The following is a 23614-nucleotide window of genomic DNA, read 5'->3' on the forward strand; positions in this document are numbered from 1 at the left end:
GCTGCACTCATCCTTTTTGTGGTTATTAGTGTCACTTAGTATCATCTTCCTCCAGCAAATTGACTCACCAAGCAAAATGCACAAGTGCACTTTAAAGCGGATCACATTATCACGCCTACTTCTTCTGGAGAGCCAAGTGTCATTACTACTTTTCACCAGGAATAACTGCCTAAACTGTTTCGCATTCTGCAGTGCATCAACAGTGCTCTTTCTCCACTCAGTCTGCAGTTCAGAAGAGTGATGGAACAGTAATGCATGTCTATCTCATTGTTCCACATCTAGTGCTCACTTCATACCTCTTTAAAAGTTAGGGTATTTGTTTCTGGAGTCTTTTCATCAAGATATGCAGCTGTATATCACCTCTAAGGCCCTGATCATATTTCAGGTATCAACAAGGTATTTGTATTAAAATTACTGTGTTTACTCAAGAAGCATATTAGAAGTTTCTCTCTCAACACTACTGATTAGATAACATATCCCAACTGCACAGTTAATTCCACAGTCAGGTGTAGACAATAAGGACTAAAGATGTGCTGCTAGGATTTTACTTCCAAAATTTACTTTCAAATTATTCATTAGCACTCTTTCTTCCTCTGTGTGCATTTTCTAGAAGGTAGATGGAGTATCAAAGAAATACAAGGGTGCAGACTGTTAAATGGTAAGATTATGACTAAAATCATGAACTTGGAACCAGAAATCAGGAAATAACATTTATGAAAGAAGCATTTTGGCTAAGAAACGGAGTGAGAAGAGGTGCTAAGGGTCAGAATTTAGAACAACCAGCAATTTATTAAGCTGAAGAGCAAAGCCAAAGCCCAGTAAAACTCCATATTATACATTAAGAGCTGAGATGAGAAGCTGCCAGTGCTTGAGCTACGGCCACTCAATGTTCAGAGATTAAGATTAAATAAACTAGAAAATAACCAAAGGAATAAAGTTGTATTCAGGAATTACATTCTGCAACCACACATTGAGAGAGCTTCTTATACTTTATTGCTACAGCTGTGTCTACCAAGAATTTTATGTGGGTCACCAGCCTTCTGGTACACTGTCTGTGGTAGCCTGGTGGCTTTTTGCACTTTGCTCAGGAGTCCCTGTCAAGAGGCTGTCAGGAAAACCATCTAAGTAGACACTTGAGCTCAGATCTCTGACTTTTGATGGGACTGACCGAACTTTGTGCTTTTAAAAATCCACCCCTTGTTCTCTACAAAGTGATGGCTTCCCATATGGTCTATTATATTTACAACTATGAGTGTTCATTGTTTTGTGACCTCTTCTCACTCATTATCACTTCACTAAATTTCATGGCAAAAGAAGGGTAATGATTCTTTTTTTCTGCAATTTTAACTAAAATGCTGCCAGAGCACAGGGTATGTGTTGGCCGAGGTTTTATTATGCAACTATACGCAGATCACTGTGAATTGCATCGTCCATCTAGTTCAGTGATGCAGCACCAAGGTCACTGGGCAGATTTAAGCTAATGATGCAACCATAAGTCTAATAAATGTGCTTGGTAACCACAGCAAACATATTGTCATTGTTGCAGATGTTCTTCTTTCAAAAGCACTTGGCAAAAAACTAAAACACAGCCCTTGTGTTTGCTTTGACCTCTCCTAAGAATGCACCATTGGGAACATTGAGGAGATGAGATTGTTTAAGAAGAAAGTCATGCTATTGCTCATAGGACTCTTGCAGCTTGCTTAGAATAAACAGGTAAGAGGCTAACTGAACATGAATCAGTGAAATTTTGATAGAGAGTAGATTTTGGAAAGAAACATATCCATGAGTGATACCAACATAGGTAGAGATGAATTTCTTATTACAATGATCTAGGCAGGTCGACATTATTATGCAGTTGACTTTTGTAGCCATCATGCTCCAGTGACCCATTATGTGCTGATCCAGTAGCCTTTTCTTATCTTTCAGGAAATACATTAACCATGTATCGTGTCACCATAAGCTTTGTCATTATGTGCACTGGTTCCCCACAGGGCTTATCAAATGCTGCAATTGCTGTTTCTTTGGAAGGATATACATCATCTCCCAGGCTTGGTTCAACAGACAGTTGATATTATGCTCTGAAAAGTGGCAATCTACTGTTCAGAACTTGTTGCAGCTCCAGTGTCTTGCACCCTATCATATATGTATCTCTATTTTTACATATGTATATGGATATTTATTCTGATGTACATCATATATTCTTATCTGCCAGGCATGAAGAAGCGCACAATGGTCTGACCACTAAATATGCTCTTTACAATAAGGGTGAAAAAAGAAATTTAAAACAGGCACAATTTCTTCAATTCTTACTTCATTTATACCAATTATTGGTAGGAATAAAGATAAGTAATTCAGCCTTACTGTAAAATTCACTTAAGATCTTTCAGTGAACAGAAAATGCCAATATATGAAAATGGCTGTTTAGCAAGGCACTGAAATAAAGTGGTGGCAAGAGAGGTCTAAATCAAGACAGAGCTCTCTTTTCTCATTTCAAATGACATAGACAACACAGTCATGAAATGAGATCACAGTTTTGTATATAAGCCCTCTGTGGCTTCTGAGCTAAAAAAACTGGAAAAATATTACCCTTTGCTAATGGAGCTTTTTCACCAAGAACCACAGCATGTGCCCAATTCAATGTGTCAGCAACTTTCTGCCCTCAGTTCAGCTTACCAACAGCTAAACCATTCAAGGTCATATTATAACCTATTAGAGATGGCATGTGACAAGATGATTTTTGATAAAGGGTGGAATTTTGGTACTACAGAAATGGCCAGGGAGAGGAGGTTTCCAGATGCAACCTGACATTTTGTCAGCAGCTGCTAGTCAGATAACAAAACATTTTATTGCCCTTGCATAGTCAGCCACATGCTATAGTTTCCTCTCACTCAGAATATGGTCACTTTCATACCCCCCTGCATTTAGCTGCAATAGAACAGCAAAATGTTTACATTACAGCAGAATGCTGCATGCTTTTATCTGAGGGTGACCTTGAGTATGCCTGGAACACAAGAAGTGCAGTGGGAGGCAGTCAAACACTTTTTCTCCTACATCTCTGCCATACTGCCTGTGTCCCACATGACCTTTGTAAATGCCCATTTTTGTGTGTGAATGCACATTAAGAACATTTCATGTGCATGCTATGAAGAACAAGAAACCAAAGACAGATTATAAAACTTCACTCTCCAAAACCATAATTATTTTTCCCTTTATGTTCTGAAGCTTATTTGTAAGTTGCATGAATTTTTTTAACTCTTTGGGTTGGGAAGCCTGAATTAAAAATTAGTACATGATCCATTACCGTTTTAGAATTCTCTCTTTTTCAAGTTGAAAGCTACAGTTTGCCAACCTTGTATTTAAACTTTCATGGGAAGATATGAGTGAGTTAAATATGAGTGCCCAAGAAAGAGAAAATACAAGAAAGCTAGATGGTGTTGGGAAAGCCTGTCCAGAGAGTCAGAACAAGAGCTTATTACCAAATATTCATGTTTTAAACGTATCTTAGATCAAAATAACACTTTTTTTGGATGAACTAACAGTCTGTGCTAGTGACCATAATATTTTTAGGAAATACACACAAGAATAACATGGTCAAATCATCAGCATGGATATGCTGACCTTCAGAAAGGAGAGCTGGGTAATAATGAGGAATCTTGTTTCAAAGAAGTAGAAGGACATCTAAGACAATTAAACCCTCAGTCAGCACAGAGACTCCTGAAGGACACCATGCTGGGAGCACAGCACCAGCACGTATCACTTTCTGTAAATCCCTTGGGAAAAAGGTAAAAGAAAATTGGCACAGAAAAACAGTAAAGCAAGGGAAATTACTGGAATTAAGATTTTAGCATTCAAAATTATGAAGATGTGTCTCAGTGAAGAAAAGGAAGAAGTTACAAATTCTAAGAAAACAAACATAAAATTATAATTAAACTACCATTTGCTTTGTAAATGTTGTGGCAAAATTTCAAGGTGTTCATTTTCCCTATAGTAATTTGACTTGTCTATGGCCTCAAAAGACAAATTGATGGCTCAATTCACTGCTTCCCCTGCCATTCATATCATGCAGATCAGTATGAGAATAAACATAAAGTGCTGCAGAATAGAGCCATTTTATACTTGTTTTAGACAGTAAGAATGATAATAGGAAGTGTAGGACAAAAATGGATCTAAATGTTTCTAAATTACCTTTTCTGAACTCTCCAACTAGTGCAGCCATATGAATCTGTCCCCTTTCAGACATGAGAATGCCATTAATGCATGGTAAATCAAAGTGCCTGATTTTTATATCCATACCCTGCAGTCACTTGACATGTTTATCTGTGCCTTATTACTGTCAAATTTACTCCCTGATACAGCAGGGCCAAATTTTTCATGTTTACAATTGCTGATCTTCCAAATTCACACGATTCCCACTTAGATGGAACTAAATCCTGCCTAGTTTAGTTATAGTCACAATTTGCTCCAGGGTCATGCCTCCAATTTGACCTCTCTGTTCCTGTTTTCATAGTCTTGCAATAAAGAAATGGATAAATGCAGTGATTTCTCCATAAATTAGTTGTGATTTTAAAGGAATTAGCTAAGTATACATTACATTTTGTTTATTTCTTGTGACCTCTAGTCTGAACTAGTTCTGCTGGAATTCAGTAAAATGAATTCCAGAATGGCTTGCATAGAGTTATTAAAAAAAAAAAACCAAATATGACAGCAATGAGAAATATTTTTACCAAGGGCTCTTGCAACTCAGAGAGTCATTAGCTTGAGGACAAACTGATCACCTAATTTACCTCTGGCCTGAAAAGGATTAGGAATACAATTACTTTTTTGTATTCTTGAACAAGTTTGCCATACTAAGCTTCTGCCTAAGTGCCTGCAGCATCAGGAACCTCAGTCCCAGAATCACTGGCCCACTGTCTAGGAAGAAAATATTTTGTAAACAATTCAACAAAGAGTTCAAAACAATCAATAGAGGATAATCAGGATCATAAGAATATGCATCAAGAAGAAAGGCACCATAAGACACTGAAGAAATAATCTGCTACCATTTATTTCCCTCTCATTTTCATTTATTTAATCTATTTACTTTTCCTAGCTTTTTCTACACCTACCTTCATTTTACCTTCTACTTCATACTTAGATTTTTTTTATGTTGTGTCTGCACTCATCTGCATTCCTCTTGATGGCTAGTATTTCTAATACTATATTTAAAAATATAATCTTGTGCCTTCTGTACTTTATTGCCATTATATAAATGTTTGGTTCCCCTAAAACTAAAAAAAGCAAATAGATTTTTGAGGGGCAGATAAAATTATGGAGATTTGTATTTTGCCTGTTCAAATACAGTTATTTCAGGAGACATTTTTAGGGGTTGCCTTCACTTTGTTTGGTGCTTTCCTGCAGTTACAGCAGGCAGTGGTTTAGTGAAAATTTTAAAATAGAAAGTTACTGGGCATTAAAAATAGTACAGTGGGGTTTTTGACACTAGCACCTCTTAAAAATAAAAAATAAAAAAAAAGACAAAATTCCTAAGTTTCATCTGTTGTATCAGCTTGTTCCTGGCCAATTCTTCAATGCCACAAAACAGGGTCACTCTGTTGTTTTCTGTCTTTTGTTGCAAAAAAAAAAAAAAATCCCAAACCCAAACATATAAATTCTAGATATTAATTAGTAATTATAAAGGATGGCAATCTGTTTTTTAAAACAAATAAATATGCATTTTTGCTTGATTTACTGTGTCCATTAAATATTTACATAATTTCATTCTAGCTACTCTCAAGCATATGTATTATATTATAAATACTCAGAACAGGATTTTTATTTTAATTATAATTTATTTCTCTTTTTTTGCACTTTTACTACCTTCTCAATACAATTTCTTTTTTCTTTAAGCTGTAAGACTGTCAAAACACCATTATTTTAAGGCCATCTACCTGTTAGCTTGATTTTTTTATTTCATTATCAGCCATTAGGAAAAAAACAGTAAGTTATAGGACCTAATTTTGTTAGTGGAACTTAATACAACTCTAGGCAATCTGAAAATAAGTAAACAAACCCTCGCACCTCCAACAACCACAAACAGACTGTGAGAAAACTACCAGAAAATACATCTTAGAAAACTGTTAGAAGTGCAAAAAGTCCATAAAGTAAAGCACATGGGTATGCAATCAGGAGCTGCTGTCCTTCCATAGCCAATGCAGACGTAAAAATTTTGGAGGCTGACAAACTGCACCATCCAATAATAAACAGAGCTAACACAGTTCCTGGGGTCCCCCTAGGAGGAAAAAAAACAAAAACAAAAACACAAAAGAAACATGATAGAGTCCACATATTACTAAATGAAGTGAAGCATCAAATCTTACTAAACTCAAGTTCATGTCTAGCAGTATGTCATTGACAGGTAACACCCAATGGAAGAACTAAGAACTGACTGACACAGCAAAAGTCAAGCATTAAAGCAAATTAAAACTATAGCCACAAACAGAAAAGTAGTATGTTCAGCATGGATAAAAGCCTCATCAGAAGTACTGCTAATCTGTACATTTACAAATAAATCTTCTAGGCCTCCAGCAGATGCAGCTGCTAAAGTTTAATATTACACTTAGCCAAGTTTCTATTTCAGCCAAAATCATCTTACAGAAATTGTTAGGTTCTAAAATGACACTACAGACCTGCTCTTCTAACAGAAAGCCTGATCTGGAGGACATGCATTTTTGTAACACAGATAACAGATTTTAAGGGTTCCTTAGACACTCAGGAGAGACTCTGAAAGACTCACACCAGCTGGATGGGCAGAAAGGTCGCCCAGGAAAAAGCTTGACTGGCCTTTTAAAAAAGGGTGCACAGTGAACACAGAGTAAGGAGTGGGAAAAGAACCACCAAGGAAAAATATTTTGCTTACCTTGGCATCCTTCTCTGCACACTGTAACTTTCTACTCTACCTCTTGGTGACAGCTGAGCCCATTTGAAGTTACACTGTGCCCCCTTTCAGGAGCAGGGAGGCCTGGAGAACTGGTGACTATGGGACTATGGTTAAAAGCCCACTGAAATACTCCTGCAGATTACAAAGGGCTCACTATTAAACCCTGTGGGAACAAAAGCCTGCCAATAAATAATGTTTCACATATGCTTTATTTGCACTCTATTTGCAGCCTGCTTCTGTAAAATGCATGAGATCATGTGCATAATACACTGCTGATGCACATAATGAGATAGATACTTTATACACTTTTGCTGTGTCAATCTCAAGGACTTTGAAAAAGAATATATCTCTGCCACTTCCTAAAGGCCTTCCTGGCACCCCTCTCTTCCAAAGCATCAGCATAACAGAAGCACAAGGGAAAAACAGGGTGTGTATACATACTCAGGTGGGTCATTTTATCAGAAATTATCTCCACTAATATAATTATTAGTGATGAATAAAGCTGTCCTTATGTAATTGACTTAGTTTACTTAATGCATTCACATCACATAAAATAGTTGACTTCTTAGCAATGCAGCCACCAGGCCAATAAGGTACTTGGTGTTGCCAGCTCTTGGGACTTTGAAGGAAGAAGGAAAGAACCGATTTCACGGTGACTCAGCACCTCATTGCAACTTCAACAAGTTAAAAATAAAACATTAAAGACCATGTGATTTAATATCCTCCATTTAGCTGTTTTTTAAACCAATATAGTGGCATTTAGGGAAATTCCACTGGGCTTTGCAAAGTAAGTACTCTCCTCTAAGGTGATGCTAAGTTGCTCACCTAAACAGTAAGCCAGAAACTCAGAGCTGGTACCCTTGCTGGCAGAGGGATGGGATGCAATAGGAACATCCTGTGCAATGACAATTTTCAGCTAACATAATGACACTTTGTCACAATGTGGCACAATTTAGAGCTGTAGCTGCTCTAAATTGTGGCTGCACTGAAGTCCAATGGTCTCTCATGGTTTGTTCCAGGACTAGCAGAGAGCAGGATGGAAAGATGGCATAAAAATCATGTAAGAATCAAGAGGTACCTCTGTGTACTTATAAATTCAGTCCTCAATCTAACAATGTATTACTGTTAAAAAGAATGGTTTGGCAGAGAGCTTTCTGTCTCACATGTCCATGAGGGTCAAATCCTCTAGATAGGAGAAGGACAAAAAGCATAAGTCATGCTTACACTGACCAAGAGGACTGGGGATGTACTGGTGTGAGATTGAGATGGAGGGACACATATAAGTGGACCCTTTCCACATCTCTTTTTCTCAGATCCTGCAGATGCTGTCACCAAATGGATCCTTTGCATCAGCTGGGTGTAAGAATTTCTTTCTTCATGCTTACATTCATTTCCTTCACTCTTTAGTTTGGGGATTTGATATTAAAGAATTGTTGCTATCTGCAGGAAAAAGTCTACTGAGGTTTCTCCCAGAAAGATGGCCTAATAAACTTGTGCTCATACATGGAAACAGCATAGATGGGCACAAACAAATCTAGTTCCATGGAAATTTGAGTAAGAGAACTAGTGTTCTTGGTACTATTCAGTACCCCAAATGTTCCATATTTTGCTTTATTTATATAGAAGGAAATAGCTAATCATGAAAATTAAAAATTATTCGGTTACTATGTATCTTTGCCATATATGAATGCATTATCTTATGTATACTTGTGGTGAAAAAAAATTCAGATTATTTCTTTGAACTTTGAAATAGAAGTAATGTTTTTTATAAATATTTTTAAAACCATAAATGTATTGTTCTTTCTTTTACCATTTAAAGTATTTTTAAAAATTAAAAATAATGAAATGTATGTTGAATTTTAAAGTTGCCACTTAATTTTAATAGCCTGTTTGCAATAATTGACCTTAGTACTGGATGTGTTCAAACAGTTTCATATACCAAATGAGAAAAGACTGCAGAACCCTGTCAATAGGTACTTAATGTTAGTGATTCATTTTAGAAATACCAGTGCAATTTTGTCAAGGCTATCACATTTTAGTGTTTATAGATTTTCAAAAGATGTGCTTTCTGTAAATTCACAGCATTTTACAAACATGTAGTGCCTGCCTGGGGATTCCATGTACAGAAAACAGTACCCTGCACAGTTGTAACAGCTGGTTTGGAATTCACCCCATCTGTCTTATGATTATGTATCTGCACATTTTATTAGGCTGGATTATTAAACAGGTTAATCAAGAAAATATGGGAAGTGTAGGAGAACAGAGAATAAACAGCTTCTTTAGTGTCATCATCCATCTTACCAAAGACAGCTCAGAAACACTTTAATAGATTGAATATGGTCAGATTAAGCCATCAGAGCTCCACAGAAACATGCAACAAGAATTTTGCCAAAATTTAATTCCACCATATAAATTCCTTAATAAATATATATACACACATGTAAAATGATACTTTTCTGAAGAAAACAAACAGGGGCACTTTCTCATTCATCAGCTGCTAGGTTCCGTATGTTACAGATTGGAAAGTTAAAAATATGAGAGAACAAAAAAGACTAAGAAGGGAAACCATAATTAATAACATGCTAATGATAGGCAAAAGCACTGCTCAAGGCCTTCAGGCAAGATCTGGAACTTGCTTGAACTTTGCTGAGTGTGAACAGGGAGATAAACATTATGCTTCAAAGGGCTTACTGAACAAGGAGGAATGAGAGGCTTGCCAAGAAGTTTCCTATTCGGAGAATATGACTGAACAACCCCCCACATGTGCACAGATACATACACCACTACACATTTGGTTTTTCAAATTCACTTATTTTCAGGTCTGCAATTGCACCATAACTATACCTCATAATATAGAAGTCTACTGTATCTTAAACACTTGTCTGAATTCTCCACATCATTACAGGCAACTTGGCTATTTCATTCTGTCCCAAAGAAGTCAGTAGGAAAAGAAACATAAAGATGGGAGGCCTGATGCTATGGAGAAAAAAGAAGCAAGAGAACCACCAAAATTCAGCAATTGCTTTTAAAATTGATGCCTGAATTTGGCCACTGTTCCCTCTACAAAACAAAAATCACAACTGAGGCATCTGCAAAAATCAGAAGCCCTCTCAGTCCAAATGCAAAGCAGTGTAATCAAAGACTCATATCAAAATTAACATTTACCAGCCCTCTCAAACACAGTCCAGTTTTGTCTTTTTCCACCTATGTGTACAACCAAAATGGTGTTACAGTTTCAGAAGCCAAAATTTACTACGCGACCAAAGTTTTGCACAACACCAGCCACCTGACTTACTGTCCTTCACAGGACTCCTACTGCCATAGGCTGGTACTTACTGGAGTGAGAAGACAACTGCAGAGGAGGACAGGATGACCATGGGCAGCAGGCAGTAGCCCAGGACACTCGCGACGCAGCCGTGCGAGACTCCTGAGACGCTCATCAGGTTCAGCAGCGCGTGCATGGCAAGGCACCCGATGGCACTCATCCCATACACGTAGCCAAAATGAACTTTTCCTGCCTAGAAAAAAATATGAGGAAGCATAAGGTGACAGAAGTGAGCAGTGAGCACTAAGTGCTAGCAGAAGACAGATTTAGGTCGAAGTTTGTTGCTTGCTGTTGTTGACAATCCCTCTCTGCTTCACCTGCATCAGTTCAGTTGCGAACCACAGATGATACTTCTGGTGATTTTTGCCTAAAAATGATTCCAAGGTGCAATTGACAAAACGTGTTTGTCGCTAACTTAAAGTTACAAGGCTGATCCTCAGTCTTACTTTCACTGGGCTCTGAACACAACTGGAATTGGTTGGGAGACTTAGGAGAGTTTAACTGGCAAAAAAAGATGAAATTATGGAAAACACATTTTAGACATTAAAAATCAGTTTAGGCTCAGGAAACATCTTTTCAATAAGTGTATATGGGGCTGTGAAAAAGTGTCCTAAGTAATATGATGATCCAGGTTACCTGATATGCTTCACATTTTAATATAAACAATGAGCTATAAGCAGGTCTGCAAAAAATTGGGAAAAGTTTTCTTAAAATATGGTGGTTTTCAGGGCAAATGTGATTGTCTTTTCCCTTGACTACCATGAAAAAGATACATTTATGTGCTTAGACCAATACAACATGTTCATTTCAACATAAAACTCAGCAGTAACTGTCAGCTTATGTTCTTTTTTTGTTCTAACAAATGAAAAAAATACCAGATTTTTTTTCCTTCTAGGTTTTATTCTTTGTTTGAATTTATTGCCTATGAAAGGTACTAGCCTAGCAACGAGGAGCTTGATGTTTTCTGATTTTTACACAAAGATAGTAAAACAGGCAACTGTGGCCACAGCACCACTAGCTCCATCTCCTGCCATAATTTTGAAGGATCCCTCCAGGCATAAGGGCATTGCTCACTCCCCAGAATAAACAGCCACAAAAGAATGTTAAATATGTTTTTCTCTCTCTTCGAGCTTCTTACAAATTAAATGCTGAAAGTTGGCTGTGCAATACTGTCATTTTCACATCTATACATCAGAAAAACATTCATGAATCAGAACTCTGTTTTTTTCTTGGAACTTTGTATCCTAATGACAGAATGAAGCTGTGAAAGAGAAAGTTCAGACCTGGAACTTAACCATTAACTCATAACAATGGAGTAAACTTCTCAAATGCATCTCACTATGCATCACCTTCCTGACATGTAGTAAGGTATATGTACATACATAAAACACAAGTGTGTTTGTTCATACACACACATACACACAATCTACATGTTGCACAGACTATATATATATATATATAAAATATGATAAACCACATAAGACACAAAACAGATGGTCTCAGTTTCCTAATAATGCATGCTGTGGCTTGTGGTTGGATTCTGTTGTGATGGATTAGGTGGAAACATTGTTGAAGCTTTTATTATATTTTTTTTTTATTATGTTTAGTGCTACTTGCTAGTTTATCTCCCATGATGGCTAAGGAGGATTGAGAAAACATCTGACTTTATTTATCCATACATTTTAATGAAATCTGGAGGAAATCAACTTTGAGGACCCTTCCTTGCCCTCTCTTCCTGTATCCATGCGTGTGGAAATTGGTCACTGGATGCCAGCAGTATTGGAGCTGGACAGACATAAAGCAATGGTATGGAGAAGGCCTAGTGATGACACAGTTTCAAAGTCCTGATGCTGCAGGTTGGTGCAGCTCACCAACTCTTGTTGGGAGCAGTGCATGAACATGAAAGGCAATCTGAGTTAATATTACCTGACTTTACACCAGCACCATTATCCTGTCTGCACACTGACCTGGCTCACTGCTGAGCTCTCCTCTGCTGCCAGTCCTCAAGGTTGAGTCAGGTACAGCCAGGTTGCCTATATCCTTCCAGCATCCTGACCTTTTCCCCATTACTGTCTTCTACCATAAAGAATAATCTATTCCTGAAATCACAGCATAAGAAATCTTCCTACTTAGGTACAGACTTTTTTTGCTGGCATTTGCATACTAGTGGTATAAAATAATCAGGAAAAATTGCTTGTACAATGATAGCTATAGATAGTGTGGGAGAGGAAAACTAGCTCAGATCATCAACTAGAATTTCAGTCATTCAGGATATATATATATACACAATATATCATATTGTGAATACATTCACAATATATCACATATATATATTCACAATATATCATATATATATTTTCACAATGGTTTGGGACAACCTTTGCTATACACCAACTACATACATTTCTGATTTAAAGCAGATCCATCAACTACAAGTTATATTTTAGACTGTTTGTTTCAGTGTCTATAACTGTTCTACACAGCACTATTTATTTATTAGCTTAGTTTAAGATTTAAAAATTCCTGAGCCAGAGATGAAATGAGCACTAGCACCAGCAGCAAGCTGAGATCTCCAGTTGGTGAAATGCTGGATTTGTGGGGCAAGGATACGAGAGAAGAAAAATATAAGGCAGCTGAACACGTTGGTTCCAATTTTATTCTTATTTAACATATGTAAATATACTGACTCACATACATGGGGATACTCCCAGTCCACAGTGATGTAAGCAAAACTAGAATCAGGCTTGATTAGTCTGACAGGCTTTGATGAATGAGCTAAATTTGTCCTGCGGAAGGAGCAAGGTTAGCAGAAAGTCAGACTTTGTGTTCTTGCTTGCATCTGCTTGAAGTGGGTACTACTACCTTTGCCTGAAGTGGATGGGGAAGGCTGATTCCATACAAATGACAGTGTAAAATGCAAAGCAGCTGAGACTTGGACTTCTGCTAAATTTTGGGCTTCCATTTTTTCTCTATCTGCAATGGAGCTGCCCTGTTTTACACTAACCTGAGGAAGAATAAATCTGCTGCCTGGATAGCAGCCCTTTCCTCTTTTTCTCTGAAAGGACTACTACCCTTTGAAGAATATCTTTGAATAATTTTCCATAGTTAAAAAGCTGAAACTAAAGAAAATGTATGCATTATTTTTAGAAACAAGCTCTCAACCAAATCATGTTCCTAGTGCTATCAGAAGATACTTTTTAAGTACAGAAGGATATCATAGTTTTCACAGCTGAAGAGACATCTTAGTATTCGAATATATCTGAGATATAATGGTAGCCTGAATTTCTAAGATAAACCCAAAGGCTTGCTGCTGGGAAGTTATGGAACAAAACATTGGATTGTGTCACAGGTGTTCTGCTGCCCTAAAACTGGAGCATTGAAAGTACTTGGTTTTCTAATGACACTTAAGATGCATAATAGCTCAGTAAAAATATTATAATTAATGTAATTAATTTCAATAATAACAGTTTCATATTCATTAAAACTGTTGGCTATTCAGAGAGAAAAGTCAACAGGAAACATTTTTTCCATTCTTTCTTTTAGCTTTCCTTTCATTTTCTTGATTATAATTAATTCAACTTTCTCTTTTTAGTACCCCCATGCATTTATTTCTCCAGGTGTAAAACACCCTGTCTTCTCTAGCTTTCCACCTTCTTTTCCTTTTATTCCCTTTCCTCCTGCCCCTTCCACCCTTTTAAAAGATTTTCATTTTTATAGGAACATAAATAATAATACTACTTGCCATTTATATAGCAGTTTGCACATTCAAGGTACTGCACTGACATTACAAATTGAGTAAGAACTTTCAAGAATCTCCTGATTCAGCACTATTTATCACAGAGGAAATGGAGAATTAGAGCCCCTTTCCTCTCACCTCAGTTGCAGGGCAGTAAAGCCCTTCCCAGAATGGTCCCACCTTACTGCTGTCTGATGAATTGCTGTTGGCAGTCAGAGCTGTACTTCAGCAACACTGGAGAGCCCGTGTTGCCAGGATATATATAGATGAATTTGGAGTTCTGTACAACCCTGTTAAACTTTCCTCCTGTAGGAAAGCTATATTCATAAAGAAGAAGGGGGTCAAATACAGGCTACTATATTTTGTTAAGCAGAAAAACCAGAACAAAGAATACAAAATAAGAAAGTACTAGCAAAATTTATAGGAAGGTATTGCAAATTTAAGGGGGTGGGTGGAAAAAGACTGTTTCCATTTCTTTTTTCTCTAATTATTCTAGTTGTATAAAGATTTTTTTTTAGTCTGTCTCTACACTCTCTAAAATAACATTGAAAGAAGATAATTCCAAAAAAGTAGCAAGGGCTGGCCTGCCCTTTTTATTCCCTCCTTTAAAACTTGTTCAGAGCCTCTCACAAATCTGTCCTTTTTTACGTATTAAATCCCACCCCAAAAATGGTGTGGTCTCTCTTTCCACTGGAAGTAATACATCACTTTACCCGTGTCACTTTTACATTACATTTAAATTTTAAGCAGTTTCTTTCAAAGTAGGAAGAATTTTTAACACATAATCCCAGAACAACTGGCAGGAAATTACTCTTTTTATGCTGGTACTTCATCTTCTGCAGCTTCACACTCATTATCACCTAGGCATGAGCTTGTTAGAAAATAAATCCCTGAAGATTTCTACAACATCCTACCATCAGCAATGTTGCTCCAAGGGCCAAACAGAAAACCATAGGTCCAGTGAGGTCTGTCTCATTCATAATGCTGCCATCTGCAGGCTTCATTGGGTTTAGAACGGTTAATGTTTTCTGCCATATATGCTCAAAATTGATCCCAAGTTCTGCAACAAGAAATTTCAGGATTTTGTTAATTGCTCACAAGAAAACAACACTTTTACAAAAATCCATTAGATAGCTCAAAACTACATACAAACGCTTCAGTGAAAATAATATTGTAGGATGACATATTCTATAGTAGAAACATAATGTCCCTGCTATATACTCAGTATATTTGAGAATCAGCTTTCATTCTAAATTGGAATATTAATCTATTAAACAGAATGTTAGTCAGTGAAGCAAAAAATGGCCTCAGCATTTTTGAGTTAATATTTGTTTTTCCTGTATTTAAAACCCACATATCTAATGCCACACTAACATAGATGTTGAAAAAGACATTAGTTAACAATAACTGCAGAATTTAAGATACTCTGCAACACTGAGGACAGAGATATATGCTCTAATTCTGGAAAATTTGACAAGAAATGTGTCTTAAGCCTGAACAGCCAAAAGCACTTAAAAATGACATTTGTTCCTTCAAGGCAAGTTTATACTACTTTATACAGTTCTTTATAAGCTTGGGGTTTTTTTGTTTGGTTGTTTTTTGGGTTTTTTTGGGGTTTGGGTTTGTTTGTTTGGTTGGTTGTTGTTGTTGTTGTTTTTTGGGGTGGGGATATTTGCATTTGAAAAGTAATTAGTGGGACCCCTTGAAAAATAACAGAATTCTGTCCCATTAAAGGTCATGGGAATCCTGCCATTAACTTGTATCTTCTGGAGAAACATTTCAGCTTGCACAAGTAATCATCTTCCCTGAGATTCTCCAGTAAGGGCAAAGTCAGCTTCAGATTTGCTGCCAGAATGGCTGAGACTGCCAATGTGTTAGATCTATTGGGAAAGCCAAGCCTTTACCTCGTTCCACCTCTCCATCATCTTGAGCTCAGTCAAAATATTGTATATATGAAGCTATTCTGCATTAAAATGTGTGGTTTTGCTCAGATTTATATGGTACACAGATAGGAATATCTTTGAAGTCTTGCAAATCACAAGCAGTTGTATTACAACATCCTTCTCCCAGGGTGAGCCACACAGGGAGGTAAATGGTTGGAGGTCTTAGAGGTAGAGATCTGGCAGTTACCTACATGAAATAGAATAATCTTGCTAGCTTTAAGGCAGTAGTCCCTTTTGAGTAGTAAAAACTCCAGCTGCCTTCCAGTATGCCAAACTAACAGACTGAATATGCTTGTTTTCTATTATGCTGAAACAATTACAGACAAATTATCCATTTTTTAAAAATATAGCACAAGTATTTTGCTAGTAACAAAATCAGCCACTAGTATTAGAATGGTTACTCATCATGAAGAACGACATTGCTCATATAGTTAAATGATCAACTAATTGAAACTGAAAGCAGATTTCTCAATTCCTTTCCCATTGAAACAAATGACTTAGCATCTGCAAACTACTAAATCTATTACTAGATATGCAAAAGAAAGATGATTACCCATCTTCATTAGTTATAGATTTTCTAATATGTACAGAGGATAAACACAAGCGTGGAAACAATTTTGGAAACGTGAATGCAAAACTATTGTTCTGCTGCTATCTAGTGGTGGTACCATATATCTGCTCTAGTCCACAGGCTGGATGGATCCATGGCGAATTTGAAGGAGAAAAAGCAGGTTTGACTGCCAGGAGCTTTGGCTGAAGCTCTCACGGCGAGGCTTGCCAGCTCTGCTGCAGTTTCTCTAGAGAGTTCCATTAGCTGGCAGAGAAAAGTTAGAGGCAGCCCCAGGAATCCTGCATGTTGTCTGTGGGATTAATTTTGTTATAGATACATATTACAATATTGGCTTTGTGCAAATATTAAAATGGATTTTATATGTGTATTGTTAAAGTAACTTTGTTATAAAGTTTTTATTTCTGTTGTTAATTAAACTTAGACATAGTAATGAAATAGCTGATATAAGTATACTTGTGTTAAAATACCTGCTTGGATGAGATAACACCCAATGAACATATGAAGAAAACACCTGCTACAGACAGGCCAACTATCAGCAATCACCATGTGAAGACAGTGTGAACAGAGACAAAACTAAAGAAAATTATAAAAAAAAAGACTAAAAGCACAACCAAAGAATCACATGCTCTAAAAAGGCAAATCCAAACAGGAGATAAGAGAAACAATTCTTAGAACATGTAAACTAGGTTGCATAAGAGTCTGTGAATATACAACAGGCCGATGTAAGGAAAAAGGTATTTTCAGGGTCTCCCTGAAGATAAGTGTGCTCTTGGCTGAGTGCCCAGATGCAGCCGGCCGTAATAACCTTTGCTCTATGGTCCTTGTTTCCTATTGTCCTTTATTAAACATTTTCATTTTCACAAGAGAGTGAACATGTTTTTCACAGTTTTACCTTCTAGCAGAGGGGGTTCCTCATCAAATCCGTCAACATAACCAAGCTGAGAAGGAGTGTCAGGACTGTATGCTGGCTGCAAAATCTGACCCGAGTAGCTCTGAGAGGACGGAAGCATGTCTGATGGGACAAAAGCTGTGCCTGCATGCTGCTTTTCTGCCTGGCTGCTGGGACAAGAAACAAAGCACAACCAAACCCATAACTACAGTGAGAAACATCTTGGAGCTACTCACCACGTTCCACCTACTTTTCACCTATTTTCAGTTTGGGGAACCTGGAATTTTTCTGGGCATGATCCTTGCTGTGGGTAACAAGAGCTGAGCTGCCGACTGTGCCTTTGCAGCCCCCTCTGCAAGCGGGCAGAGCTCCTTGCCAGCCTGCTGAACCCTGCAGCCCACCACAGCCACTGCCACACACTTCTGGCTTTTCTGCCCAGCAGCCTGGTGACACTCCTCAGATACATCCATATCAAAGAGTCACACATTTAGATTTTTCCCCTTGAATCTCAGAATTTCCTGCAATACGCACCCTAAATTTCACATTAATAACATGAAGCTCAGTAACTCCTGTCAGGTAAACAACCTATAACACCTAGGCTAATAAGAGTAGCACAAAATCAAATCCTTTAAAAAGAAAAATTCACTTATAAGCATTCTCACTTTCTGAAAGTATAGATGATGTTTTGAACTTCTTTCCTGCTCCTGCAAGCCCCAAAGCCAGCCCCAGAACCACCATCTGTTGAGGAGGGAAGCTGAAGCAACACCCACACTTACTTTCTGCTTTCACAGAGGTTTTTGCCTGAGCCATAGCTGTTGCAACCTTCTTCCTGGTCCTCTATGGTATAATTAGACTGGTAAAAGTCGACGTGAAACTGCTCAAAACTTGACATTCTGATTGGAAAAATGATTGCAAATATCAATAAATAGCCTTTACAACAAGCCAAAACCTACATTTTAAACTGCCCTAAACTTAAACTAGCAAACTGTAAAGCCCTAAACTCAAGAGAATTTTTTTGTAGAAGCTCATGATAATTTGGAAGTGACAAAAATGTTTTTTAAAACATTTCAATACTTCATTTTCCTACTTTCAATAAAAAAAATCTTGTCCATATCGCAATGTTTAAAAACTAAGGTTTTAGGAAGCACTTTGGATTTCAAAAACAATTAATAGCTATTTATGTTTTGCAATACTATATATGATTTTCACAAAACAATAGGAAAAAAAAACGAGATTTGTTTACAAAATCTGTGATTTCTGTTCAACGACACAGCTGACACATCAGTGGTAACAGAGAAACATTCTCCCTGGCCAGCAACATGACTGGTAAAAGACAGCACACTGAATGAATTGGATTGATGAGTGGATGATTCCTTGGTGAAAAGGTATGCTAAAATATATCTTTCCTTCCTACTGCATGTGTTTCACCGTTTGGCTAGCACTTATGTAGTTAAACTCTTAAACCCACCAAGAAGTTACATAACCTGACTGATAACCGTAGCCATATCCAACTTAGATTTTCATGTGAGATATTAATCTCTCCTAATATTTCCCTTTGTTTTTTTCACTTTTGTCCTCATTTCCAACATTCCAAATGCCATTGGCAAAATATGCTTTGGACCTTGCAGTTATTCTTAGAGTTATCTCAATATTTATCAAGCACACTCTGCTTATGGGAAAGATTTTTGCAAATCTCTGTAAGATAAAAGTGATAAAGATTACTATTTCATCAGGGACCTTAAAATGCTGCGTGTTAGAATTTCTGGTTTTTTTTTCCCATTATCATTCTAATCTTTGGGGATCTATTTCCTTATTTTACCTAGAGTTCAAAGCAGAAATTGCTGTTATATTATTTTCCTAACTGCTTATCAATTGTGCAGGTTTTCCAAATAATTTTTATATTTCAAACAGCCATCTTTAGTTGCCAATTCTACCTCAATAGTTCAATTCCAGTAAGTATTTAATGTCCTTTGCTGTCACTATACAGAATGAAATAATTTCTTAACCAGTTATAGTTAAGTCTGTATAACAGAGTTCAGAAAAGATAAAATTACTTCCCAAAAGAATTTGGAGTTAAAGTTACTTACATTTTAAAGTATTTGGTGAAAACTCCAGTCTGTTGAATTTATATGTTGGAGAAGACCTAAAATATCCGCTTGCTTCAACAGGGATGAGCTTAGTGCTATTTATAAGATTCTAAATTTGATATTTGAACAGATGCACATGAAGGAAAAAAAACCTCACAACCTGTCAATATCAGGGCCAGCATTTAACAAGAGCTAACAACAATGGGCAGAGCAGGGTAGGAACCTTCAAGGAAAAATGAACAAAATGAACAAATACTGTTCCTTATATTTCAACTCAAGAATCTAGATTCCCTCTTAAGTAAATATTTATGATCTTGGTGGAGCCCTCATTAGCAGAGCTGCTGGCCATTAAAAAGTGTAATAGTACCTACTAAAGTAGTGGGGTGAATACACTTATGTGAGGGTGTTTCCAGCAGCCAGAGACCAAGAATGGCTGTGGGATGCTCCCAGGCAACCCCACGGCAGAAGGCAGGAGGGAGGCTGAAAGCCCTGCTGGGCCAGGTCCCTCTGCTGGTCCTGTGTCATTGTCCTGTGCCAGGCACATCCCCCTGTCCATTGCTCCTTGTTCTCCAGGCACATCCCCCTGTCCATTGCTCCTTGTTCTCCAGGCACATCCCCCTGTCCATTGCTCCTTGTTCTCCAGGCTCATCCCCCTGTCCATTGCTCCCTGTTCTCCAGGCACATCCCCCTGTCCATTGCTCCTTGTTCTCCAGGCACATCCCCCTGTCCATTGCTCCTTGTTCTCCAGGCACATCCCCCTGTCCATTGCTCCCTGTTCTCCAGGCACATCCCCCTGCCCCATTGCTCCCTGTTCTCCAGGCACATCCCCCTGTCCATTGCTCCCTGTTCTCCAGGCACATCCCCCTGCCCCATTGCTCCCTGTTCTCCAGGCACATCCCCCTGCCCCATTGCTCTCTGTTCTCCAGGCTCATCCCCCTGTCCATTGCTCCTTGTTCTCCAGGCACATCCCCCTGTCCATTGCTCCTTGTTCTCCAGGCACATGCCCGTGCCCCATTGCTCCTCCAGGAGCTCTATCTGTTTGCAAAGCTGTCTCTTGAAGTGCAGTACCCACCATTCCAGGATCAGTGCAAGGAACCTCTGTTCCATAGTCCTGGCTTGTAGGAAACAGCAGCACAGGATGGATTTTAAAATAGATTTCAAACTTCAAGGGTGACTTTTCAATTTACACCTGCTTTTGTTTGACATACTTGACTAGCCACAACAAAGGCTGCTTTTTTCATTTCTTTATTTATTGGATAGTTTCCCAATAAGTGCTTGGGCTGTTAAATTTAAGGAACTAAATTATATGTATTATCAGGAAATAAATCTATGTCTCAGCTGCATATTCAGTTTTGTGATGTTGAAGGACAAATATTTCCACTTCATTAGCAGAAAAATGATGAACTGTTAGCACAACTTACATGTTATGGAAGAGTTATAAGAGAGTTGTATTTTAAAATAACTTATAATGAAAATTACCAAGTTTTTTCTCAGTAACTATGTCCAAGAAATAGATCAGAAATAAAGACTGGTGAGAAGAAGAGAAATGTAATATTTGATTACAAAAATTAAGGGTAATCTAACTACAGTATTTATCACAGCTATTGTTAACTCTTCCTCATGTTCTGCTACTTCTAGAGTAACAGTTCATGCTGCTATGTCCACCAAGGTAAAGATTCATTTTCAACTCTTAGCAAACTGCTAACCTCTATAATGTCTAATCACCTCAGTATAGATAATATAGCTTCATCTTGTTTATACTGAATCAGAGGGGGCAATGAGATAGGACTAACTTCTGCCCCCAGGAAGATAATTCAAAAATATTTTTTTAGGAACAGAAAAATCTTGATTTTTTGGTTTGCCTGTTTATTTAAACTATAGAAGTGATTTGGTTACTTCGGCTAGTTTCTGTTAGAAATAGAAATGTATCTATACAAAAATTGGGAATAATTATCAGACAAAAAAATTCAGAGAAGGAATTTAAATAGAAAAAATATAACAAAGAGTAGTTGAATGTGGTCAAATAATACTTAATAGCTATTTAATAGCCACAGTTAGACAAGAAACCTGTAAATTATAAAAAAAGAAAAAAAAAAGGAACTTAAAATTGAGCCATATCTATTTATCTCCTTATATAAAATTATTATATAACTTATATATAATACATAAATTATACACATATATTACATTAATATCCCTGCGGATATACACATATAAATGGACACACAAAATACAAAAATAGAAAATAATATTAGTTGGAAATGAGAAATAGATGATCAAAAAATAAAAATAAGGCAAGTGTAAGTAGTTGATAGGAAAGTGACAGATAGAAATAAGGACTGCCCATGCACATTAAAAGCAGACAAAATCATATTGCTACTGCCATGCTCCTATCAGATGTAAAAATTAATGTATCAATAAAACAAAAATATGCAATTTTTAGAAATGCTGAAATCACCATTTTGGGAAAGTTTGGGAAGATCAAAAATAAGTCAACATGCTATCTTGTAAAAGGCTAAATAAGATGCCTTAAGTAATTACCGGCCTGTTTCCATGAGATTGATCCCAGCAAATTATGGGGTCAAATAATAACTAAGTGTTGACAAATTCAATAAATGTGGGCTTTGGAAACTAGTTCATTTCAAAGTAATTTATTTCCTAACAAGATTTGTAGTTGGGAAAGGTAACCACTGATGACCCATATTTATACAAGGTACTGTGGTTCAATAGGTCTGTAACCATCACTGCTTAGTGTGACACCCATCCTGCTGATTAAATAAGTGCTATCTGATGGTCTCAAATGTAATTGGGAAAGAGGGAAGGATTTGCATTGATGCCTTACAGGACAGAAGCTTTGCAAAGATCACCTAGCAGACACTCAGATATGTCACAGGTACCTCATGTTCAGTCCATCACTAAGAGACCACACCAGACAAGGCTGTCACAGATGCATAAACATAAAGGAAAAATAAATTATTGCACTTAAAGGCTTTAGAAGAGAGTTTGAACATAACTTTACTTTCTTTGGTAGGTACAGAGGATGCTAATCTACAGGGAAGATAGTTTGGATGAGGTCTAATCCTTAAAGATGAAAATGAGAATTTCAGCTGGGGAAAGCAAGAAAGATGAAGAAAATTAATGCAAAATGTGAGAACTTCTAGAATAAATTAAAAAATATTCCTCATTTACCTAAGTTTCTTCTATCTTTCCTGAAAAGGAAACTAGATGTAGCAAAAAGTGAAATGTCATCAGTTTTCATAAGTTTGCATTTTCATTTTCAAGTTTTTTTTTTTTTAATGAAATGGGATGATACTTCAACTTCTTTAAACTTGTAGGTGAGCACTTAAAAAAAAAAAAAAACTATAATTAAATGAGATTAAATGGGAAAAGGTAGAAAATGCTATAGAACTCTGGCTTTAGACTCAGCTATGTAACCCCACATTTATTACTCAAAGCAAACTGATGAGTATGGCAAATCCATTATAACAATTAGTCAATTATTTTATAGTTTTTTGAAATGTAAAAATTGATATTATTAAGGATTAATTCAGCAAGCCTTAAGCTTAATTACTTACATTTACAGGCCCCATTAATAATTTTGTAAGTGGACATTATTAAAATGTGCTCCTAAAGAAGCGAGGAAAATTTAATTGCAAAGAAATATACCATTTACTATGAAATAGGTTTTTTTTTTACCAAATTAATTACTTGCATTATATAAGGTGGCTGCTTAGGGAATTTTATGTCTCAGGCATATCTATTGCAAGAGATGAATTCTTTCCTGTAACTGGTCTTTAGAGGGTAGATAAGTTGCAAATTAAAAAAAAAAAGTGAAATCCAAAGCTATTAGCATTTTCTTTTTCATGTTCAACAAGTTTGCTAGACTTGAACAAACAAGTGAGAAGTTACAGGTTCCTGCATGAGTAATTGTACCTATCAATACCCATTACAAAAAGTCATTATAAGGAAAAGCCAGTAAAACAGAGGGCATCATTATATCACTGAATGTATCTGTGATTCACTGACAAGTTGAATATTGTGAGCAGTTCTAGCTGTGTGCTGTCAGAGAGTGTTTGCGGGGAGGGTGACATGCTGAGAGAGGAGCAGGGGAGCTGTGTGTGGAACAGGCTCCATGTAAGAACAACCA

At 37.0% G+C, this 23614-nt stretch overlaps 1 protein-coding gene across 2 annotated transcripts; it reads right to left on the reverse strand.

The window, feature by feature from the left end:
* Positions 1-763: 763 nt before the first annotated feature.
* YIPF7 (Yip1 domain family member 7) lies at positions 764-19624 on the reverse strand. Of its 2 annotated transcripts, none has more exons than XM_085577846.1 (6): positions 19468-19624; positions 18157-18273; positions 17384-17547; positions 14892-15037; positions 10253-10434; positions 764-6268 (listed from the first exon to the last, which is right to left on the reverse strand). In XM_085577846.1, the coding sequence occupies exons 2-6, from the start codon at positions 18270-18272 to the stop codon at positions 6106-6108; spliced, it is 771 nt and encodes a 256-aa protein (XP_085433972.1). In that variant the 5' UTR covers position 18273; positions 19468-19624; the 3' UTR covers positions 764-6105. The 2 variants fall into 2 exon arrangements, with proteins under 2 accessions (XP_085433972.1, XP_021411386.2); XM_021555711.4 differs by having other exon boundaries at positions 17384-17550.
* Positions 19625-23614: the final 3990 nt, after the last annotated feature.

This window comes from Lonchura striata, chromosome 4, assembly GCF_050655825.1.
Source record: "Lonchura striata isolate lonStrDom1 chromosome 4, ASM5065582v1, whole genome shotgun sequence".
Taxonomy (NCBI): domain Eukaryota; kingdom Metazoa; phylum Chordata; class Aves; order Passeriformes; family Estrildidae; genus Lonchura; species Lonchura striata.